Here is a 25,042-nt window from a genome sequence, read left to right as displayed (position 1 = left end):
GCACATTAAGGACAGAGATCCTACATGAGGAGTAAGTGCACAGTGACTCCTGTACATCTCTTCCCTCTCTTATTCCTACTCTTATGTTTAACAGGGATCACATTTCAGTTAAATTTCAACACTTAAGAATAACTGTGTATTAATTACAGTTAATTGCCACTTAGTAATTATGCACATTTATGGGGTATATTGTGACATTTCAATACATGTATATAATAGGTATGGATTGTAATTTGTGTCTTTTAATTCTATCTTTTTGTTTTTGCACTTTCTTTCTTTAAAGAGTAAATCCATGCTTTTAAAAGGGGGTGTTTGTCCTGCAGAATTTTGTAACTCTAATTAACATTCTTATCTAATCTAATTAATAGTTTTAAGAATCTTCTTTGCTGTTACATTATACATTTTTCTTCCATGTTTTCTGGTATTTTAGAATACACACATATTATTAATAACAATTCTGCTAGTGCTTTTCAGAATTGTCCTCACCCTTGTAGTTGTCTTTGTTGGAGCCATCTGTAAATGTCTATCTTTTCTGGCTCATCTACATGTTAGCCTTGTGACAATTGCAAACAAATGCATTCATTGCCAGTCCCTTCACTGGGTGCTGCACACAGGGGGGTATTGTGACAATGTCTTCAGCTCCTGGGGCAACGCACGCACGGGATTCACTTACTGGTGCTTCCTAATTCCCCAATTCCATGGAACGTGATCTGTGTTATGCAGAAAATCGGCATTCCGCTTTTAGAGAGATAGGTAAGTAGATAGATCTGTTCCTGTGAATTGCTTGGAATTCTATGCAATTTTTCAATCACGTGATTGGTAAACATGGATATTAAAACTGAATTAATGTTTACTATTAGTGATATTGCATGGTTTCTTCCATATTCTTAGTCTCAGTTTTGTTTCATCTACATAAACAGTGGAGTGTATTTTAGTGTTTGTCAGACCTAAATATGTCTCAGAACGTCTTCCTGCTTGATTGACACATTACTGGCTCCTCCAGTGGATCTGAGTATCATCAGTAACTTTTACTGAGCACAGAGCAGTTTTCAACACCAGTCTAAAAAACTTCCGTGGACTAATGAAGTTGCCCTGGAAACCTGTGTCCTTCATATTTTTACAGAGAAAATGGGGAAACTGATGCAAAACAAATTGCCTGCGATCACACATTTGGAAATGGAAACCAAACCCAAGAAAATGCTGGTTCTAACTCCCAAATTCTGTTTTGGTTTTGCAGATTTCTTCACTCTTGGTGGATGTTATCATCTGAGGCTAGTGTGAACTCCAATCTGCTGAAGGTGGTCCTGTTTTCCTTTCCTTTCATCTGTGTGCGAGCTGCTAGATGCTTTTACTTCAAATAACTTGCTGGAATATGCATGAGTGCATCCTTGTATTCAGTGAGACATCTTTCCACGGTCTTCTTGTCCCTTTAATAAAATTTTTCCTTTCTTCAGTTTTTACTTATAATTTTCTTAAATTTGTGGAATTATTCTTTTAGAATCATTGAATACTTTATTTTGCTTTTGTATGCTCATTACTCCATGTCTATTATTTTCTTCTTCACATTGAGCATCCATCTCTCTGTGTTCCTGGAGGGCTATTCAAGCTCTGTCCTCACGCAAGGTACAGTTTCACGCCATCAGCCGATTCTTGCTGTCTCTCCAGTCACTGTTCCTCCCAGTACTGTTTAAGTGCCGCAGGCAAAGCAGTGCCCTACCTGAGTATCCTGAAGGTCCCCTGCTCTGCAGCCCTTTGGCTCCTCCCAGCCTTGTTGGCCCCTTCTAGTCTCCAGGTCACCGCTGTGGACCACAGGTGAGACGGATGGGGACAGACTAACCCACCATCCCCTCGTTCTCCCTCACCACCCTTCCCTAATGGGCAGCTGGGCTTTGTAGTTGTGTCTGTCCTAGAAAACTCGGACAGAAAAAGGTTAGCTTTCTAGCAAGCTTGCATGTTTTTCACCACTCACTGTGGGGAAAATGCTCCTCCAGGCACTGTGCTTGCTGGTCTACCTGAAAACCTTCCTCTTCTTCCTCGGAGGGTGAGACGGGGCATAGAAGACCTTGCCCCAGCCCAGAAGCTGCCCAGAGAGGTGCAGCCAACCCTTTCCTGAGTAGTCCACACCCGAACACCTTGCACCTATAAAGGTCAAAGGTGGGGAGGTCATAGGTCTTTCCCAACTGAGGAGTGATTAGTGCCCATCTTTCCCCATTGAGCAAGATTCTCAGTTTCAGTGTTGGTGAGGAGTTAAGATTTTTATGCAGCTTCAAGGTATGAGTGAGATGTGTAAGACATGCCTCCCTGGAAAGTGTGTTGATAACTAAGTTATTTGCAGGTTCTGGGTATCCCTGCAGTGCTAATGATTATTGGTGTCTTACTCTGAGGTTAACATTGAACAAGGATGGTCTTGTTCCTGGAATGCATTTACCCAGAAGATCATCTTTCATGTCTTTTACCTGGTTCTGAGCATTCTCAGTATTGACAAATATTTGTGTGAAGGGGAAGAACATTCTGAGATCCTATCATTTTAATAACTCAGAAGACAACTGGCAAAGCAGTTGTCTCCCTCCCTGGGTCCCCGTCTTGTGTGCTTTACGTCAGGTGTTCCCTTTGGTTGCACCACTAGAAAGGGTGTTGATGCCTTAGCAATCACTCCTCCTATTCATGTGCATCCTGTACTGTCCCCATCCCCCGCCTCCACCACCCCCAGCTTCCAGTCATCACTGTGCACTCTGTTCCTTATGATCAACTGTTTCGGGTTCCACAAACTGGTGAAATCATTCAGTGCTTGTCTTTCTGTGTCTGACTTACTTCACTAAGCATAGTGTCTCCCAGGTTCATCTGCATTGCAGCGAGTGCCAAGTCCTGTTCTTTTTATAGATTAATAGTATGCCATTGTGTATGCCTCCGAAATTTCTGTATCCCTCTTTCCACTGTGGGACACAGAGATTGATTCTGTGTCTCGACTATCATGATAGTGCTACAACAAACATGGGCATTCTGGGGTCTCCCTGGTGCTGGGTTTTCTTTTCCTTTGGGTTTGTATGGTGATGGGATTGCTGCAACATCTGGAGCTTCTGCTTTTAATGTTTTCTTCAGGAATCGCCACACTGCTCTGCATATGGTGGGCTAATTTGCATTCCCATAAACAGTGGACAAGCAGTCTCCTTTCTCCAGGTTGTTGCCAGAGTCTTATCTTTTGTCTTTCTGATAGCAGACATTCTCAGTGGAGTGAGAGAGAGCTCACTGTGGTTTTGATTTGCATCTGCCTGATAACTAGCCATGAGGAACATTTTTCATATATCTGTTGGCTATTTGTATGTCTTCTTTTTAAAGAATTATTTATCTGAAAGGCAGAGCAACCGAGAGAGAAGACAGAGGGAGAGGCAGAGGGAATGAGAGAGAGAGATTTTCATCCACAGGTTCACTCCCCAAATGGCTGCATTGGCCAGAGCTCGTCTAGGCTGAGGCCATGTGCCCAGAATTCCATCTAGGTCTCTCATGCAGATGGCAAGGACTCAAGTACTTGAATCATCATCCATTGCTCTCCCAAGCCCATTAGCAGGGAGCTTTATGGGAAGCACAGCAGCCAGGACTCAAACTAGCACTCCAATCCAGGGTGCTGGCATCACGAGCTGCAGCAGTCTAACTTGCTGTGACACAGGCCAGCCCTTGTATGTTTTAGTTGCTTGGTTATTGGCTTCCTCCTAAATCACATGGAAATATTTTGCTTTGTTCCTTTATTTATTACAGTCTCCCAGGCCTGAAAACATGGCACTGGACTCTCTATGAGTACATGTAAATGAACCAACGAGAAATCGGCAACAGAGTGGAGGAATCCAAGGATGGTTGATGATCAACGGGTGACACAGCTATCACATTCACTTCAGTTCCCTGTAGTTTGCAGCTGTGTCTACAATGGAATGATACTTCCAGTTGGGAATGATGTTCTAAAATTGCCACCAAAATTCCCCATTCAATCAAGCATCTTATTAAATTGTTTGGTGATTTGAATTTATTGCATCAATCATGGTGCTGCCGTATCCACATTTTCAATAAGTGGGGTGGGCAGTTGGCACTGGGTTTAAGGCACTGCTTGAGATGCCCACATCCTATGCCAGAGTGTACGGGTTCAAGTTCTGGCTCCATGTCTGATCCAGCTTGCTGCAAATGCACACCCTCATAGGAAGCAGGTGATAGCCCAAACACTTGGCTCCCTGCCACCTACATGGGAAACATGATTTGAGCTCTGGGCTCCTAGATTTCCCTGGCACAGCCCCAGCTGCTTCAGGCATTTGAGGAGTGAACCAGTGAATGAATTTTCCTCTCTCTCCTCTCTCTCTCTCTCTCTCTCTCTCACACACACACACACACACACACACTTTCTCTCTCCTCTTCGCTCTTTCAAACAAATAAAAATAAACAGTAAAATTTAAAAATAAGAACATAAATAAAATTATTGAAATACATGGAGTCCACTCCAGGTGAAGAATCCCTTCCCAGGCTCAGATGGTCCACAGTCATTAAAGCAGCTTACTTGGAGCATCAGTTGTCAAATATCCTCACCACCACACCAGGGAAACCTGCCAAATTCCTCTTCCAGAAGAAGAAATGGGCAGGAAACCAGATGCACACCCACATCACATAGAGTGCCCAACACCAGCCACCAGAGCACTTCACTGTGACAGCGCCTGCACCTGCACAAACCCCTAAATGCCCCCTGTGCCTTTCGCGGTTCTCCTTAACCCCACGCTTCTCTTCTTCTGCCCCCAGTTCAGCCTCAGTGCCATGGATGAGAGCAACAGGACCCTCTCTGGGGACTTCACCCTGGCAGGCCTCTTCCCTCACAGCAGTGCCGCTGGGCTCCTGTTCAGCATCATCTGTGCCATCTTCTTCTCGGCCATGCTGGCCAATGGGGTCATGGTCTTCCTGATCCACGTGGACCCCCAGCTCCACACCCCCATGTACTTCCTGCTCAGCCACCTGTCTGTCCTTGACATGATGTACATCTGTACCATCGTGCCCAAGATGCTGGTGGACCACCTTCTGGGCCGGGGCACCATCTCCTTCGTGTCCTGTACGGCCCAGTACTTCTTGTACATGGGCTTCGTGGGGGCCGAGTTCTTCCTCCTGGGGCTCATGGCCTATGACCGCTACGTGGCCATCTGCAACCCACTAAGATACCCTGTCCTCATGAGCCGCCGGGTCTGCTGGCTCATCCTGGCCAGCTCATGGTCTGGTGGGGCTCTGGACAGCTTCCTCCTCACGCCCCTCACCATGAGGCTCCCCTTCTGTGCCTCGCACAAGATCAACCACTTCTTCTGTGAGGCGCCCACCATGCTGAGGCTGGCCTGCGGGGACAAAGCCGCCTATGAGATGGTGATGTACGTGTGCTGCGTCGCGATGCTGCTGCTCCCCTTCTCCGTGGTGGTAGCATCCTATGCCCGGATCCTGCTCACTGTGCGCCGGCTCAGCTCCGTGGAGGGCCAGAGGAAGGCCTTGGGCACCTGCACTTCACACCTGGTGGTGGTGACGCTCTTCTATGGGGCCGCCCTGTACACGTATATGCTGCCACCATCTTACCACACCCCAGCACAGGACAAGGTCTTCTCCGCCTTCTACACCATCCTCACCCCCCTGTTAAACCCACTCATCTATAGTCTGCGCAACAGGGACGTGGCAGGGGCCTTCAAGAGGGTTGTGGCAAGACACCGAGGGGCCTGTGGTGTTGCAAAGAAAGAATTCTAGAACTGCACCTGTTCCACAGCTCATTCTAGTACAGTGCCACTGGTGCTGCGGCAGCTACCACACCAGATGTGTCAAAGCAGGCTCAGCCATGCTTCCATTTTGGCTTCCACACTCAAGCAGTGCCAGAGCCCTGCACACACGACTTGGCTTTGTTCCTCCTTTGTTTCCACTGGTTCCAATTCTTCTTTCATCTCAGCTCTGATCGCATTTCGTGGTTACCACTGTCCCTAAATGCCTGGCTACTGTTTCATACTCAGCCCGTCTTCAATGTCCTCTTAAGACCGGTGACTTTGGCTACAGGATTTAAATGGCCAGTTTGTGGAACCGATGGAATATTTGGGGATTCTGACATCTGAAGCACTGTTAAACCTCAACAGGGGAAGGGCATTTGGCTTAGCAGCTAAGACAATGATTAGGATTCCCGTGTTCCATTTTGGATGTCGATGTTCAATACCTGGCTCTGGTTTCTGACTCCAGCTTCCTGCTAATGCAGTCCAGAGGGACAGCAGTGATGGCCCAAGCATTTAGATCCCTACCACCCATGTGGTATAGACCCAGATGGAGTCCTTGGCTCATGACTTCAGTCAGGGATAGGTTGTAGGCGTCCGCGGGGTGAACCAGCAGATCAGTGTTCTCTCTCTCTATGCCTCTTGAATAATAAAACAAAAACAAAAACAAACGAAAGACTTCAAAGGAAATACTTACATAAAGAAACAGATTTAGAAAATCCAAATAACCCTTTCTTTGACTAGCAACTGGAAAAAGAGTATTTTCTAAATCTGCACATGGGAAAAATGACTCATGAGTTTTTGTAGAAATGCAAAACCAGGGTTCTACTATGTTGTATTTTCTGTGGGACAAACAACCACTGTTGAGAAATGGGTGCCTCATAGCTACCATCCAGTTTTGTCTAGTCTGCTAAGGTTTGCCACTCTGGGGGTGGATCTCAACACTTTTCTCCCAAAGAAATAGTGAACAACATGCATTTATAACACCGGTTTGCACTGGAAAACAGTACACAATGGGAAGAAATGCCAGCTTTCCATCTGGAGGTTAGACCTGGGATGCTTTTGGAAATGACTGAGTATCATTTATGTGGGGCCAAGAGACAGTAAACAGACCCGGGGTTGCTAAGGTCAGGGGATAGAGAAGGATGGACAAACAGAACATGGAGGATTCAGGGCAGGGGACCAACCACAGACAACAAGAAGTGGCAGGCCACAGGACGGGAAGCCTTTTCCACGACTCACGGACCCATGGAACAAAAAATATGAACCTTAATGTGAACCACAACCCTAATTAACAGTCACGTGTCAAAGTGACTCACCAGTTATGACAAGCAATATGCTGATAGTGAGAGGAAGAAGGAACTTTGTATGATCTGGTGAGTTAAACCTGAATCTGTACTAAAACATAATGTTGTTCACAACATCTTCCTAGAGACCAGGAAAACTTCTGATGCTGTATTTCAGTCAATAAGCCACAAGAAACCGTCACCAGGCAGAAGTAAGGAGGAGGCAGGCATGCAGTGTAACTGTTGGTTTAATTGGCTTGGTATAGAGCTTTGGTGATGTGTATTTGGGGATGGGAGAGGAGGTGAGGCTGGTGTGCATAATTCTTGCATACCAGTGGTTGTCAGTCTCACACGTGTTGTAGGTCATGGTTCAGGTGGTCATCAGTCTCACACATGTTACAAATCAAGGATCAAGTGGTTGTCAGTCTCACATGTGTTGTAGATCATGGGTCAGGTGGTCATCAGTCTCATGTGTGTTGTAGAAGAAAAGGGTCAGGTGGTCATCAATTTCACACATGTAGATGTGGATCAGAAGGTCGTCAGTCTCACGTGTGTTGTAGATCATGGGTTAGGTGTTTGTCAGTCTTGTGTGTTGTAGAAGATGAGGGTCAGGTGGTCGTCAGCCTCATGCATGTTATAGATGAGGGTCAGGTTGCCATCAGTCTTCTGTGTGTTGTAGATGAAGGTCAGGTGGTGACACATGTTGTAGATCATGGGTCAGGGGGCCGTCAGTCTCACATATGTTGTAGATGAGGGTCAGGTGGCCGTTAATCCCATGTGTTTTGTAGACCATGGATCAGGTGGTTTTAGTCTCACACAGGGGATATTGCAGAACTTCCTTGTCATCACATGTTCCTCTCCCTTCCGTGCACAGGAGATACCTGTCTGCACCACCTGTGTGTTCAGGAGAGACAGTACTCTCTTTCCTGCACTCTGACTTCCCTCTCCCCAAGAGGACACAGCCTTTGGAGATGAGGCTGCACTGCAGGGTGAAGCCTTAGCAGACTGAGAGCAGGGGATGAAGCATGCCATTCAGGGCCAGTGCCACTCTTGACCACGCTATACTCTGGATCCAGCTCCCTGCTAATGCACCCTGTGAGGCAGCGCATGCTGGTCCAAGGACTTGGGCTCCTGATAGCCATATGGGAGGCCAGGTGGAGTTCCTGGCTCCTGGCTTCAGCCTGGCCCATCCCTAGCTGGTGCAGGTATTTGAGGAATGAGTAAGCAAATGGAATCTCTGTCTGTCATTGTGCCTTTCAAATAAATTAATAAACAAGAGTGAGTGGAATACTTTCTTCCATATTTTTTTCTTAGAAGGTTGTTATCTATCATAGCAAGTACCATTCCCCAAGAATGCCCTAAAATGTCATGTAGTTCAGATCATCAAAGCTGTGCAAGGATAGCAGGAAACATCACCCCTCTCACCCAGCACTGAAAGCCTCACTTTAAGCTCCCAGACAGACGTGGCCTTTGACAGAATTTGAAGCTGAGCGGCCTTGGCTGTGTCTGCAGGAAAAGCTGAATATCAGTGCCCAGAGCCCACAGAGCACATCTCGGGACTGTGGCTTCCTCTGGTGGAAACCAGCTGCTGAAAAGTGAGGTCTGTGTCCACAGAAGACCTGGCAAGTCTCAAACCTGGGCTGGATCCCCGTGCAGTGATGAAGCCATTTGTGTGACACTGCTGAAGCCACAAGCAGGGCACGACGTCCCATTCCCATGCATGGTGGCTGGCACAGCTTTGAAAATTTTAGACAACATAATGCATATTATGAAAACTTCAAAATTTTTAAAAAAAATGGAAATATTTATGTTTGTGCATTCAATAACTATGTAAGCAAAGGCAACGTTATTATTCTAAATAGTAATTACTTACTAATTAGAGGTTGTAGATCAGTAAAATTAAAAAGTAAATTAGTATATAAAAATCAGAAGCCTTCAAATTTGCCATAAATAAACACTGATAAATATTTTAAAAATCCAGAAGCAATAATAAATAAACATTTGGGGTAAATTTAATTATAAACAAAAGTAAAGTGAGAGGTACCCAGAGCATGCATGTGCACACCATATATATTTACACCACACACACATATGAATATTTAAACCACAACACATTTCTATATACCACTCACACATGTACACACCTCATGCATACATGAATACATATCTACATGCCACACACATGCGTATCTATCTACTACATACAAATCATAACCTTTATAATAATTTATATATATATACACACACACACATATAAGTGAGGCAGAGAGACAGAGAGAAAGAGAGACAAAAAGAGATCTTCCACCTGGTGATTCACTCCCCAAAATGTTCACAACAGACAAGGCTAGGGCAGACTGAAGCCAGGGGCCAGGAACTCCATGCTGGACTCCCACATGGGCAGCAGGGACCAAAGCTCTAGTCATCATGGGTGCTTCTCAGTATGCGCCTTAGCAGAAAGCTGAGATCAGCAGCAGAGCCAAGCCTGGAACCCAGGAGCTTGGTTATGGAATATGGACCTCCCACATGACATCCTAACTGCTAAGCCAGCACCCACCCCCAGATCACAAATCTCAGGGAGAAAGTTAGCAGTCCCTGACTGGCCCACAGGGCTGGGTACAGGCCTCGATGAGAAGAGCGGCTCTGTGAGGCTGTCAGTCACATCGCAGCGAGTGACATGGCTGGTGCTAATCCAAGAAAAGCCACGAAGGGATTCCAGAAAATGCATGGAGAATGCACAGAATGGACGTAGGTATGTGTGCATTTCAGAAACTTGTTAGGCCAAACTAAGTTTATCTTTTAAGTCCATTTCCTACACACTTTGTGAAGTCTCTTTGGTTGTATGTGTATGTGTGTGTAAGCACACCAGCACGTCACACACCTGCACACACAGTGGAAAGCAGTTTTGCAAAGGTAGATGCCGTATGAGGCTTTTGATGACTTTCCCTGGGTTTATAGGGAGGGAAGCATTTGTAAGCTTTCACATCTTTTTCCAGGGGATAAGCGTTGCCTGAATAGCCAGGCAAAATGATCCGGTTAAACCACCGTCATGGCAGGACAGCGCGGCAGAAAGGAGCTACTTCCTGCTGCCCCTGCATGCCTGTCTTTGTCCCCACATTTCCCCAAGGAAGCTGTGCTGGCCGAGGTCTCTTACGGAGCACCGGGGACAGCAGGGTGCTCCTGTGGTGTCAGGCGCTCTCTTGCACCCATCACCTGCTCATTAGCTGTGGCCCGTCTGCCTCATGGAAGTCTCCCGAGACCCTTGGGGGAGGGGGCTTGCTCTTTTCAGCAGTGTTGCGCAGCTCCCAGTAAACTATTTACATCTGGCTGTTCTGGCTCTGTGCACTCCCTGCTGTGCCAGGGACCCTGCTGCCTGCCTTTTCCTTTTTCACATCTGCTTGTCCCTCTTTGCTGAGTATTTCCCAGCAAGATGGCAGGTGGGTGTCATCACACGTTTCTTTCTAGGAGGGTTGTGTGATGGGTTGTGTAATGCACAGTGGTTCCGGGATAGCTGGGACAGTGTTTGTTAGTTTGTTGTAACGATTCTACCTTCTGCAAGCACATCACAGAACAGCTCCCAGTAACCCGCTGTCTGTCTCTGTGCCGACTCCACCCTCAGTTGATAGCTCAGCTGTGTCAAGCAGCAGGGTCCAAAGGACTGGGTCCTCAGAGGCCACTGTGGACAACACCTGTGCATGCAGAGTGACCACTCCCTGAGGGCTCTCCTGGACGGCCACGGCTGGGGGTTGTGTTGGCATTTCCATCTCTGTATGAAGCGGAGGAGGAGGTAAGTTCACTGAGCATCGCCATTTCCCCTTGCTGCAAAGCTCTTCCACTTCTTAGCTCTGTTGTTTCTCCACGCCTTCTCTGCTTGCACCGAGTTCCTGGGTTTGCAGTAAGCTGTGGTTTTCCTAAACCATGCCTGGTGATCTCTTTGTAATCAAAGCACTGCAGTCCAAAGGGCCACCTGCAGATGTGGGCACTCAGGAAGTGACAGAAGAGCCGTTCTGGGCATTCAGATGTGTTTTGACGTTAGGAATGTGTGCTTCATTCTTGGACACCTGCTAGGGGTCGTGTGGGACTTTGATTCTGGAGCCGCAGGCACTCAGGCTGTGCGGTAGACTCATGACAAGATGGATACGAGGTGATGTAGGAAAAGCGAATAAATTATTTTAAGGTTTTAAACTATTGGGTTAAATAGCTTGATGTTTAGTTTGAATGATGAGAAATTCTTGGTTAAAAGTAAGCAAGTCAGCGACTCCCCTAGCAGCTTCTGCCACCATCAGACCAGCTCCCTTTCTGAGACTCCAAACCCGGAAAGGAGAGCCAGATGGGGTTCCTCAGGTGGCAGTCTGGATGGGGCTGTGCTCCCGGCCTGGTGCCAGGAAGCATCGCCTGGCACATCTGTTTGAGAGCAAATAACTGAGTTTCTTCAACATTTCGTAGCAATATGAGTGAATTCACATCCCCTCTTAGGATACTGCAAACGGTTTGTGGAAAAATAGAATCACAAGGTAAATTTACTTTGGCTCAAAAAAGTGAAGTCCACCCCTAGGTTTTTCATTATATGCACATTCATGAGTTTTTGAAGATCTCTCCTACACATCTGCTTTTAAAAAAATTACACCTAATCAATATATCTTTAGATTCTATCTCCCATGAAGCTTCTGGAAGCCATTCGCAGAAGACACAAGCAAGAATCGCTCAGGCTGAGCCTCAGGGAAATGAAGCAGGGTTGTGTGCAGCTGCTGGGCTGCACGACACAGGTGCACGTCGGCGGCAGGACGACAGGGTCATTGCAGAGCCTGGCACAGGCACAGCGAGCCTCAGCCTGGGAGAGGACCACGAGGGCACCCGGCAAGCAGCCTTCTTTCCTTTATAAGGCCGGCTTCCCTGTCTGCGTAGAATTAGAGCAAACCCTTTGCTTCTGTTTACTGTTATTTTCTGATTGATCTAAGGGCATGTTATTCTTGTGCAGGAGTGGGTGAGGGCATGGAGAGGCTAAGGCACAGCTGGCGCTTGGCTTCTGAAGCACAGCCTGCACCCAGGATCCCCAGGTCTCCACCCGGCACACTGCTTGTATCCCTGCCCTCCTTTCACAGGGAAGGGCGCTGATGACCAAGTGGAGGTGCCTGCTTGGCAGATACAGTGCTGGCCTGAGACCTGGCAGCTGGCTGGACACGAGCCCGGGCCCTGTGCCTTCCACCTGGAGATGCAGTCACTCTGCAAGCCACTGCCCCATCACGATGGAAGGGTGTGTGGACACCGACCCCTTGAGGGGGGCTCTGCCGGTACTCACATGCAGCAGAAACCTGTGTCGGAAACAGCGGGGCCCTCGCCTGAGGCCTGCCTGTGCCTTATGTTCTTGTGACAGGCAGGAGGGTTGTGTGGTTGGCAGTGACACCTGGCCCCAAGTCACCCCCAGACTGAGGAAACTGATAATTTTGTGGTTCTTCCTCCAATCTGAGTCTATTCTTAAGGAGCCCATTGTTGAAATACTGAGCAGAATAAAGACAACCCAGAGAAGACTCAGGAACACGTACTGTGTATCTAGTTTCAGAGTCACACTAGTGTGTTCTGAGCTGGATTGAGATCCCCGTGCAAAAACTCCACTGTGAGTCTCCGCGGGCTCGGAGTCAGCAGCACGCAGACTGTTGTAACAGCAGAGAGGGCCTGGCCCCAGTGTGTTCCATATGGAAGAGCTGGATCTGCAGGAACCTGAGAAATGATGACGCGGCATTTTACAATGGACACTGTGAAGATTCACCCGTGTGAACACTTGGGCTCCAGGATTTCAGCAACAAATTTGCAGGAGAAGCAGACAGGAACGAGGCAGCACAATGTGGCACGGAGAGGAGGAGCAAGTGTACCGTCTCATCCATCCCACGGAGGGTCGGACGTTTAACGGGAAGAAAATTGCTCCTGAGCAGATGGGCAGGGCCAGGAGCAAGGTGCATGAGCAGCTACTAGTGCAGGCAGCACTGGGCCACGCAGAGGCAGGTGACAGCTGCCCTCACACCTGTCACTTCATTTAGGGACAGCGTCAGGGATCATCACCGTCCTGTGCAGGGACAGTGTCCTGACTTCAGACTGTAGTGAGTGGGAGGAAGAAATGGGCGCCATCCTGATCTAACCCAACCTGCTCCTTGGGCAGAACAGGAGAGAAAGTTGTGCAGGTCAGGGTGGTATCCATGTGCTGCTTCCTGTGGACGCGCAGTCTTAGGAAACAATGAGCAATTTAAGTAAGCCTGAAGGACAGCTCTAGGGGCTGACGCTGTGGCATAGTGGGTAAAGCCACTGCCTGCAGTGCTGCCATCCCATACGGGTGCCGGTTCGAGTCCTTGTTGCTCCACTTCCTATCCAGCTCTCTGCTATGGCCTGGGAAAGCAGTGGAAGATGGCTCCTGCACCTGTGTGGGAGACCTGGAAGAAACTCCTGGCTCCTGGCTTCAGTCGGCCCAGCTCCATCAATTGTAGCTATCAGGGCAGTGAACCAGCAGATGGAAGACCTCTCTCTGTCTCTGCCTCTCTGTAACTCTGCCTTTCAAATAAATAAATTGAAAGGAAGGAAGGAAGGAAGGAAGGAAGGCAGGCAGGCTAGCTTTAAAACCCATGGCTATTTTACCCAATAGCCTTTTCTTTTCTATGTCCTCACCATTTGCAGAGCAAGCAAATCTGTGTTCCTCAGAGACATTTGGAGTTTCTACAAGTTTAGTTGCAAGACAGACATTTTTCTGAGAATTTCCACTAAATGCCATTTGCTGCAGGTCAAGGAGGGAAGTGCAGAGCCCAGCTGCTGTAGCTTCATGGGGCTTCACTGGGCTCACAGGCCTGCTGAGCGGGAGACACTTACATCTCAACTCCACACACTTCAGGAGAAGTGTGGCTTCCTTAAGTGAAAGGCTGGGAATTCTCACACATTTACCAATAGTTTTGAGATAATTTACATGTGATTATATAACACCACCATTTTACTTTGTATTATAAATATGTATAATATGAAACAAATATTTCACCTGTACTACACATTTCTTATTTAATCCTTAGCTCAGCTCTGAATGTGTTATTGTCTCAACCTAACAGAAACAGATGCTGAGGCTCAGAGAGTCTGCAGGGAGTCCAGTGCTAAAGAATTGATCACCGTCACAACCAGGAGAACTCGGTTCATCTGATTCTACATTTATTTCACTGTGCGCCTATCATAGCGTTTCAGAAGCAGCTTCTTGAATACAGGCACAGAATTGTTTGGAACATTCCCTGGCTGTTTTCACGTGGACTAAACCAGAGCAAGGTGAGCAATGTGCACCCAGGGGAGACTCAGCACTGCAGGCCCTCTCACCGCACCACTCCACAGCCAGGGAGCCCGCAGTAGGTGTCACTGATCATTTCAAGGCAGGCAAACTGCAAGGCAGAGGAGTCCTCTGGATTAGCGCCAGTGTTGACACTGGCCACAGAAAAGGCAAGCAGAGGAAGACCAGGGCTTGAGCATGGGCCAAGAGCAGAGAAGACTCTGGTGGTGTGAGACAGTCCATGTCTGGACTCTTGAGAGATGATCAAAGTTGAACCTGGAATGCAGGAAGGGGCAAGCAGTAGGATCGCTGCAGCTGGGTGGGTTTCCCCATAGGTCTTACTGCAATCCATGAATGAAAACTCACAAGGGTAAGGAAACAAGGCACATTGTAAATGATGATAGAATTGTTGTCAAGAAAATCCATGAAACCTAGCACAAAACATTCAGAGCTAGGGAAAAAAGAAATCAAGAAGACAGTTTACACTCCAAAATTCCATAGCCCTGATGATTATAGCTTATGGGATCCACTCCCCGTCAGGACTAACGTCCAGTAATCTCACTGAAGACTGCATGGAGCTGAAAGCTGGCCACAATCCCATGGCAGGTGCATTTGTGTGGAAGCCACCATGGAGGCCTGGGCTGTGCAAGGTGCACAGGATGGACTGATCCTGCCTGGTCCAAACCCTGCTCCTGCTCATGGGCCACACAGCACAGACACATCACTGCCAGTTCTGCAGCATGCGAGTACCCACGTCCCAGCTTCCCTGTAAATTCCTTTCCTGCAAGCTTTGTGCAATGTTAAAACCATTATTCTAAATAATGCCCACATTTTTCAAATACATAAGAGGATCATTAGATTTGTTTGATCAGTTTAGCTCCCAACATAATTAAATATTTCCTAGTGAGCACATTTAGTATCTAAACATATAAGACATCATCCTTTACTTTCAGAAAGTTTCCTATGGATATTTTTTTTCTTTACCATGACTTTAAGTTACATGAACCACAGTCACTCCTCTTTTCTTAATCATGAAGCACCAATTTCCAAAACTGACAGGTGGGTTACAGCTCAACATGTGTATACCTCTCGATTTCCTCTGTATTCCAATTGCTAATCATGCTAACTGCAATGCTAATCATAATTCTAATGCTAACTCTCTATATCCTAAAATTGAACTTTCCTTATTAAAAATAAAGTAAATTCTTGGATGGGGTGGGTATTTGGTCTAGTGGTTGAGACGCCAGAAGCTTCACCCTGCATCCTCTATCAGAGCGTCTAAGTTCAAGTTCCACCTCCAGCTTCCTGCTAATGTAGACACTGGGAGGTGGAAGTGATGACTCAGGTAATTAGGTTCTTCCTCATATAAGAGAGACTTGGACTGATTCTTTGTCCCTGGCTTCAGCCTGGCCAGGTCCTAGCCATTTTGGCCATTACAGGAGTGAACTGGCAGATGGGTGTGTCTTCTCTCTCTCATCCATCTTTCTCTCTGCCTTTCAAATGAATAAAAATAAACATCATAAATTCTAGAACTGTGAATGCCTCGTATAGATGAATTTGTAAGAGTAGCCTCCATTGCTCAGCTCATTTCATGCCATCCATTCTGTCTGCAATAGAGATGAACTAACACCAAGCAAAATCTTGTGATAGAGACAGCAACTCAAGGCCCAAGGGGAAGGTTACTCATGCACTGGGCTCATGGCAGAGAGACTGCCCACAGTCAAAATTAAGGGAGCTTTGAAGGTGATGGTGATGCTGACACAAAGAAATGCATGCAGATGCATCCAATGTGGCACATGCATGTGTACGCATGTATGCATTTAAGGTAGCACACACATGCACATACACACTGACAAACCACCGACTCCCGTGTGCACTTGCTCAGGTGTTGTCACAAGCATCATTGTAGCACAGCAGCTGACATCTTGTCCAATGTGTGGAAAGAAGTATCAGCTAATAATGGCCTATTTACTAAAAAAATGTGGCATAGACTAGTTGCTAGGTATCAGGTCCCATGTACCAAGAAAATATTTTTAAATGTTCTCTTTTAACTTTTAGAAGTTTGCTGCCTGACATTAATCTCTGTGTTGTCATTCTGATTCCCTGGAATGCTACTATGTCATTTGGAAAATTCTGGACTCCCTCAGCACCGCTGTGAGTCATGGACGGGTCCAACATGACTTCCACAGACTTCACCTTTGTGGGGCTATTCGGCAGTGAGGAAACCTCAGGCCTGCTCTTCACCATCATCTCCATCATTTTCCTCTCCGCACTGACAGCCAATGGGATCATGATCCTCCTGATCCACACTGACCCCCGCCTCCACACCCCCATGTACTTCCTGCTCAGCCACCTGTCCTTCATTGACATGATGTACATCTCCACTATTGTGCCAAAGATGCTGGTAGACCACCTGCGTGGCCAGAGGGCCATCTCCTTTGTGGGGTGCACAGCCCAGCACTTCCTCTACCTCACCCTTGTCGGGGCCGAGTTCTTCCTCCTGGGGCTCATGGCCTATGACCGCTATGTCGCCATCTGCAACCCGCTGAGATACCCTGTCCTCCTGAGCCGCCGGGTCTGCTGGATGATCATAGCGGGCTCCTGGTTTGGGGGCTCCCTGGATGGCTTCCTCCTCACGCCTATCACCATGAGCTTTCCCTTCTGCAGATCCCGGGAGATCAATCATTTCTTCTGTGAGGCGCCTGCAGTCCTGAAGCTGGTATGCGCAGACACAGCCCTCTATGAAACCGTCATGTACGCCTGCTGCGTTTTGATGCTGCTGATCCCGTTCTCTGTGGTGATTGCTTCCTATGCCCGCATACTGACTACGGTACACCGCATGAGCTCGGTAGAGGGGAGGAAGAAGGCGTTTGCCACCTGTTCGTCCCACATGATGGTGGTCACACTGTTCTACGGGGCCGCCATGTACACCTACATGCTGCCTCGTTCTTACCACACCCCGGCCCAGGACAAGGTGCTGTCTGCCTTCTACACCATCCTCACCCCGCTGCTGAACCCCCTCATCTACAGCCTGCGGAACAAGGACGTGATGGGAGCCCTGCAGCGGGCACTGGGTAGAATCAAAGGCTCTCAAAGAGTGGCAGGAGGCAACTTCTGATGCCCACCCCTGCCCATGCAGACAGCAACTAGGACCACTGTCCCAGCAACCACACTAGCATCAAACGTGGAAACAGGAAGGAAGAGTTCAACAAGGGACGGGGTAAAAGTTAACACTAAAAAAACTGTCCTCGTGACATCTCTCCCTCTCTACTTTGTTTCTTATCCCTTTCCTTTCATTGCCTCATTCATACATCTCCAAAATGAATGCCTGCTGATTTCCAGAAAAAAAAAAAGGATTAGAAAGTTTTGTTCTAGAACTCTACCTCCTGGAGGACAGGAAGTCTCACGGAAGTTTCAGTGGCATGGACGGCATCAAGACGTGCAGGAGGGAGGATAGCTGTGTGGGGACTTGGGTCACTACTCCAGAAGCCTGGCTCCTCCTCTGTGGTCAAGCGAAGACCACTGTTTCCGTCTTTGGCCCAACCTCAATGGGAGAGGGTTGTGTTGCTTCCCATGCTCTGCCAGCGTGGTAGGCGCAGAGTCACTAGGCACAGTTCTCTCAAACAGCCATCGGAGTCAGTAAAACCATTCTGTGCTTGTTGCTTTCAGTCAAAAAGGGCATCTGAGTTTTGTTTGCAATGTGTGAGTGAAAACTATTTGTCAGATAAGTAAAAAATGATGTATGAGAGCAAGGAGCATGGCCAAGAGAAACCAATGTGAGAGTGTGGTATGCCATGGCGGGGGTGAGCAGGTGTTTCTAGCTCTTTGGAGAAACCTGCAGGGCCTTAGGGTGGGAACAGTGAAATGCTTTTCAAACATGTCCAATGCCTTCAAAACGGAGGCTGCACTGGCCAGGGGATGCCGCTGTCAGTCCATGAACTGATAGGGGACAAGAAGGAACAGACCATGTCGGTCTTCTTGATTGATATGTGAGGAGCTCATGCAGGCACCAGACACAACCATGGTCATGACATAAGTAGACTAATCAATCTCTCAAAGCCTTGGTAGTGCCTGTTCATCCTCCCACAGTCTCCACTCATCGTGAGTTCCAGTTCAGGGGTGAGGGCAGTGGGCTTCAGAGATGCGAGGACTTCCAGAGGCCAGCAATGTGAAGTAGTGCCCTGATGACTTCACTAGCAGCACATTTGTGAGTGAGTGCACCAGACTGCATGGTTTCGAGGACACAGTTGATTGGACCCTTTGCCCTTCAGCATCCTCATTCATGCACTCACTGGTGTGTACACCAATTCTTCATACCTGTGAGCAAGACTGACAATGCCCTTGCACTCAAACAATTTGCATTCCAGTGAGGAAAGAAAGCAGATAAAAAACACATAAATCCCCCACACACTGAGTGTTGCAGCAGTGACCACAGCTGGGCATCTCTGTATCCAGAGCCCTGCAAGTCATCCTTGGGCAAGACCATCCATGTATAATGTCAACCAAAATAGGTGTGGTGGCAGGTGAAATGCACAAATGTGCTGATGGTGAAGGGAGTCCCTGAGCTGTGCTGTATGATCTCAGAAAAGCTGGATTTCTGATGCTACTGGCAACAACATGGATTGACCACAACCCACTGCTGCACTGAGAAAACAGTGCAGATCCAACAGAGCTACCCTGTGCCTGGGGGGGCCGGCGGCTGGAGGATGTGTGAGCAGGTTTCAGGAGCTCTCAGTTTTCTCTTTCCTGATGTGAATGCTGATTGCACACCCAGTGCTGAGCTTGAGAAAACTCATGAAATTCAAGGTTTTTGGATATGTAGTACTTTTTTTATGTAGACTTTACTTCAATAAAAAACCTGTAGTTCATAATTTATTGTGAAATATACAACACATACAACAACATAGCAGAACATTGGAAATAGGTTTATGGGGGCCAGCGCTCTAGCGCAGCTGGTAAAGCTGCTGCCTGTGGTCCTGGCATCCCATATGGGCACTGGTTCAAGGACTGGCTGCTCCACTTCCCATCCAGCTCACTGCTGTGGCCTGGGAAAGCAGCAGAAGTTGGCCCAAGTCCTTGTGACCCTGCACACACATGGGAGACCTGGAAGAAGCTCCTGGATCCTGGCTTTGAATTGGCTCAGCTTCGCTGTAACTCTGCCTTTCAAAGAAATACATAAATCTTAAAAAGAAAGAAAGAAAGAAAGAAAGAAAGAAAGAAAGAAAGAAAGAAAGAAAGAAAGAAGGGAGGGAGGGAGGGAGGGAGGGAGGGAGGGAGGGAGGGAGGGAAGGAAGGAAGGAAGGAAGGAAGGAAGGAAGGAAGAAAGAAAGAAAGAAAGAAAGAAAGAAAGAAAGAAAGAAAGAAAGAAAGAAAGAAAGAAAGAAAGAAAGAAAGAGTATGGCTACACTTGCTGTGGCATTCTGTCGCTCCCCGTCTTCGTGGAGGAACGACACAGGACCCTGTGTTGTTCTTTCGTCTGCTCGGCCCTCCCCGGGTTTGCTGCTGGTTCTTCCCAGGTTGGCTACCGTCCCTTCCACCTCCGTGGAAGGGCGGTTCCCCCTGCCACTTTCCCCACTTCCGCGGGGGAGCGGCACACCACCGGCCGGCTCTCTTGGGGGCTGCTCAGGTGTTCCCTTTAGATGTTCCTGGTGCATGTTGTCTCTCTCCTCCTTTATAGTCCTCTTCCACCAATCCCAACTCTGCTACCCACACGCCGAGTACGCTGCTCTCCTCCAATCAGGAGCAGGTCCTGCAGCTTGTTGGTTGAACTGGAGGCAGCTGTGTAGAAGCTGTTTCCTCCTCTCCCAGCGCCATATTGTGGGAGAGCAGATGCATAGAATAAGTCTTAATTCCAGTAACTTAGTCTAGTCTGAGTTGCTCCCAGTTGCTCCCCACAGATCCCCCTTTCTTTTTATTTTTGGCATTGATACGCTCCTGTCTTCGGTGTCCCGCGGCACACACTCTGCTCTGCTTGCTAGAGTTGCCCACAGGTGCTTACAAGCCCTTCCAATCAGGCAAACCGAATCCGGGTCCTCTCTTCGCCATGTTGTGAGGAGGTTTTTAGGTGCTGATGCATGCCTGTGTTCAGTGCCCTGCAGCGCATGCTCTGCTCTGCTAGAACTGCCTGCAGGTGCTTACAAGCCCTACCAATCAGGCAAACCGAATCCAAGCCTTCTCATTGCCATATTGTGGGGAGACTTATTGATGTTGATAACGTGCCTGTCTTCGGTGACCTGCAGCCGCCCACAGGTGCTTATCGTCTTACTAATCAGGCAGACCGAATCCAAGCTCTCTCATTGCCATGGTGTGGGGAGGCCTTGTTTTTCTCTATTTCTCTATCTCCAGGCATTCCTATTTCTCCTATTTTACTTCTATCTACCAGCATTCCTATTTCTCTCATTTTACTTCTAAACTTCTATTTCTCTTATCCCCGCGGCTTCCCGGCGCCCGCCCCGAGGCAGCTTCTCGGCACCTTGCCCCGCGGCGGCTTCATTTTTATTTCCCTAACATTTTTCTCTACCCGGTATGTTTCCTAACTTTTCTTCCAACAATATTCCTCCCTCATTTCTCCTGACTTCTCCCCACAGTCTGTATCTGAGTCTAAGTTTCTTCTAGGTTTCACTTTCACTTTCAACCCTAACGTCCAATCCTAACTTCTTTCCCACAGTCCATATCTGAGTCTATGCCTAGGCTTTCAATAGCTTCTTCCGGAACCTTTTCCATCCGGCTTTTCCCTAGGCTCTTTGCTAGTCTCTCTCTCTGGTATTTTCCCACTTCTTCCCGTTTCTTCCCTCCTAGGTTTCCTATCCGAGTCACGGCACCATTATGTCGCTCCCTGTCTTCGTGGAGGAACGACACAGGACCCTGCGTTGTTCTTTCGTCTGCTCGGCCCTCCCCGGGTTTGCTGCTGGTTCTTCCCAGGTTGGCTACCGTCCCTTCCACCTCCGTGGAAGGGCGGTTCCCCCTGCCACTTTCCCCACTTCCGCGGGGGAGCGGCACACCACCGGCCGGCTCTCTTGGGGGCTGCTCAGGTGTTCCCTTTAGATGTTCCTGGTGCATGTTGTCTCTCTCCTCCTTTATAGTCCTCTTCCACCAATCCCAACTCTGCTACCCACACGCCGAGTACGCTGCTCTCCTCCAATCAGGAGCAGGTCCTGCAGCTTGTTGGTTGAACTGGAGGCAGCTGTGTAGAAGCTGTTTCCTCCTCTCCCAGCGCCATATTGTGGGAGAGCAGATGCATAGAATAAGTCTTAATTCCAGTAACTTAGTCTAGTCTGAGTTGCTCCCAGTTGCTCCCCACAGCATTCAACCTCTGGGAGGTTCCATTTGAGCAAAAGTATGATTTAGACATAGAAAAATCCATGTGGGGAGCCTTCCAGATAGGAAGAAGAGCAGACACCACTGGACAGAACAGGAGCAGTGAGTTCAGAAGGCTGGGAGTGTTCGTGATGGGCAGAGAAGGCAAGAATGAAAACTCAGGGGGCCAGGTCAGGATGCTGTGTGCCAATGCTGGACCTTCACCCAAACTGCAGAGAGCAGCTGCTGAAGTTCTAAGCAAAGGAAAGACAGATCATGACCTGCAAGCAGAGAGTGTGTTCTAGCAGAGGGTGGGCTGTAGGGAGAAAAACTGCAGCAGTGTTAGGTAGCAAGTCAGAAATTGAACCTGTGTGTGGAGACAGGCCTGAAGACCAGCAACTACTGAGGAAGCCCCAGAAGCCCAGCATCTTGCACTTCAAAGTCCTGCTCAGAACCTGATAACCTCCCAAGTGGTCCCAGCCCTTCCCCAAGGAAAGCTCCCAGGAGAATTCTCTCCTCAGGACCAAAGGCCTTACCTGACCTGATAACATGGGGCAATAAAACCTTCTCAGATGCCCTAAGGGAAGCCCCCCTACTCTGCCCAGGAGCCAGCAGATCTGGGGAGGAATTTGCTAACTTTCACCCAACAAACTCTTCTGCCAGGACTCCCCATCCTTTGTCCTGAAGGGAGGGGGGTGGGTAAACAGACTCCCTTAAAAACCCGGGGAGTCCAAACAGACAGGGAGCTTAGCTCTTTCCTTTCTGCTGAGCCATCTGCCTGGCCTGCCCAGGTGTATTCTCTCCACTCAACCATGTAACCTCGCACTGCCCACCCCACCCCCCATTCGAGAGAATGGGCACTCTCTGTCCCTTCTGTTCTGATAGATGCTGTGTACCTAATAAAGCCTTATCACTCTGCTCTCTGTCTCATGCCTGAATTCTGTCTTGCATGAAGACAAGAACCCCAGGGCCATTCCTCCAGTAACAGCAGGAAGACCTCCTAGGAGATTCTCATGGATTCCAGCCTGGGTCAGAGTGTTAGAAAGGATCCCTGAACTCCAATCTGGCACCAATGAGGCAAACGTGGATCATGTGGCAGAACCCAGGGTGGGGGGTGATACCCGCAGGAATATTGAGAAATGGAGAGGAGGGTTTGCCATGGCCATTTACCCAGAAATTTGATTTTCCTGCTGCTCCTGGTTGTTTCACTTTATACCTTATGTGCTTTGTGATGCACAGAGTTCTCTTCTAATGCATCAAGGGCTAAAGGAAGAGGATTCCATCCCCACTGCACAGGCCAGTGATGGCACAGGGCCCCTCCTGTAGTGTTTTCCTCAAGACATGCTTCTTAAGAAGCTTGGACTTGTTTTCTTTATTCTTTGAAGACAAGAATGCATAAGAATTGGAAGTGTAAAGGAAGGAAAGATGTTTCCCAAGCAATGCTGAGAACCAAGCAGGAGAAGATTTCAATGGCACTGCAGGTGCCTGCAACCTGATTTACCTGGGGCAGTTTCATTATTCCAACTCTTTGTATGCTGAAGGACTGAGTTACAGATCCAGTCAGAGAAAGGAGTTTGTCATATTTCCAGGAGCTGTGTAATTGCAGGCTAGGGACAAAGATGCCCCAGGGAGGAGTGTTCTGGCATTGAATGCCCTTCCAGGTGGGAATACTGGTCCTCCAACATGATGCAAGCTCTCTATTTGTGGCTGGGTCTCCTTGTGTTTAGCTTCAGTCAGCTTCCTCTGCACCATCTTCACTGAGCAGTTAAGGACCCAGGCTGCTTTGTCTCTAGCTCCTCAAGCTGTCTGCCTTCATCTATTTTAAGGGGTCCCCTATTTGTTAGGGACTGGCCCTCAGCCTCATGCAGACAAGATGTAACTCCACACTCCTGCCTACACCTGCTCCTCTGGTTTCACGGAAAACGTGCCCACTCCTGGCCTCTTTCCCTCTCTCCTCTGGCCCTGCTTCACTCCAGGGCATACAACGTCTTCAGGAAGATTTGGCTTTCATGCCCTGAGATGCCCATGCACCCCAGCTACAAGACAGGCTGAATGACCACATTGACTAGTTTAGTTCTGTAAGGTTTTTCTCTGACTAGGAGCTGGTTGACATTTACATCATCAGATTTGAGGAAGCCACTGTGTAAGGTGAGTAATTTTGAGAAGTGTGTATCACTCAGTTACCAGGTCTTCAAAATAGCAGATACTGGGCTTCCCGAACCTTTCTGCAAATGAGAGAAATACTGGGTAACATGAGGTTCTTGTGTCTCAGCACTCTAAGTGGGGTATTTGAAACTCGGTGCTACTCAAGCAATGTTTATCATTGTCCTCTCAGCTGCTGTGAAGGCTCTGGGAGGGGCTGCATGCACCAGGACACAGCTGACTTCTCCACCCAGGAGAACCTGGTGCAGTTTTGGTTCAATGTGAGGACTCAGCCGAGTGTTCACTGTTAGAATGGAGTATTCACTCGGGAGATTTTGAACTGTTGAAATGGGAAGGAGTTTGTCTCACTTGTTTATGCTGTTCCATCTCCTTGGGTAACTCACAGGTATTGTTATGCGCAGTTCAGTTGTCCCCAATGACCACCAAGGAGCCAATACCATTGTAAAGCACAGAGAGTTTTATTGTAGGTCCAGGCCTGGACTTTCAATCAACACCAACGCAGCGGGTCTGAATCGAGAGCCCCGACCCTTCAGTTAACAGGGTTTTTATAGGGTTTTCAGAGACATTCTATATATCATGGTACCATTTAGCAAATCATCTCATCCCATGGGAAATTCAAAGGACATCTCCTAGAATTGATTAGTTCATCCAGTGGCAGGAACACACCTACTAAAAGTGGTTGGATGGCTTTGGGGTGGATGCCTTTTAAATTGATTGGCCGAAGCATAAGGGTCCAAGCTGCTGGGGTATATGTGCCAAACTGAGGGTCTCAAGAAGCTATTAATGACCTTATCTGCCCTGAGAAGACACCAGAAACTCTAGGTATTTCTCTGTTATCTGCTAATAGGCTGTTGCTAGGAGAGTTTATCGCAAGGGGAGTTCATTTATTTACTTTTAGGAGCTTCTGGCTTAGGGTTCAGGGCCTGGTCGGGCCCAAGTTACAAGATGGAGGCCTAATTTAAAATAGTTACACCTTGATTCAGGCTCACATCTCACAGTATCTCCACTGAATCTTTTGCTATGAAATCCTCCACACCTGCTCCAGGAAGCACACACCACACATTCTCCTCTGATGTTTATAAGTTACTGGAGGCACAGAGGACGTCTGAGTGGATGGTCAGACATCCAGTAATATGACCATAGATGGTAGAGAGTGAGGTAGGGTGTGAGACTCAGGGTCTCACCCCAAACCTTTCATGTCCATGGCACCAAACCAAGGGCCAAGGATGCATAGTTGTCCAGGGCAGCAGCAGGCA

General features: G+C 48.1%; 2 protein-coding genes across 2 annotated transcripts; both read left to right on the top strand.

The window, feature by feature from the left end:
- The first annotated feature begins 4,779 nt into the window (after window positions 1-4,779).
- LOC127485912 (olfactory receptor 2T6-like) lies at window positions 4,780-5,748 on the top strand. The gene has a single exon (XM_070075734.1). It carries the CDS (start codon window positions 4,789-4,791, stop codon window positions 5,746-5,748), a length of 960 nt encoding a protein of 319 aa, XP_069931835.1. The 5' UTR covers window positions 4,780-4,788.
- A 10,615-nt stretch (window positions 5,749-16,363) lies between these two features.
- Window positions 16,364-17,445, top strand: LOC100339703 (olfactory receptor 2T1). Its single transcript, XM_070075707.1, has one exon. The coding sequence runs from the start codon at window positions 16,489-16,491 to the stop codon at window positions 17,443-17,445; it is 957 nt and encodes a 318-aa protein (XP_069931808.1). The 5' UTR covers window positions 16,364-16,488.
- The last annotated feature ends 7,597 nt before the right edge of the window (window positions 17,446-25,042 follow it).

The sequence above is a fragment of the Oryctolagus cuniculus genome, chromosome 6 (assembly GCF_964237555.1).
Source record: "Oryctolagus cuniculus chromosome 6, mOryCun1.1, whole genome shotgun sequence".
In the NCBI taxonomy this organism is placed as follows: Eukaryota; Metazoa; Chordata; class Mammalia; order Lagomorpha; family Leporidae; genus Oryctolagus; species Oryctolagus cuniculus.
The sequence above is the reverse complement of the archived record's forward strand: the minus strand, read 5'-3'. Positions and strand labels throughout refer to the sequence as shown.

What these genes read in the sequence shown, in the direction of transcription:
- LOC100339703 (XM_070075707.1), top strand. Translation starts at nt 16,489, where the DNA reads ATGGACGGGTCCAACATGACTTCCACAGACTTCACCTTTGTGGGGCTA.
- LOC127485912 (XM_070075734.1), top strand. Translation starts at nt 4,789, where the DNA reads ATGGATGAGAGCAACAGGACCCTCTCTGGGGACTTCACCCTGGCAGGC.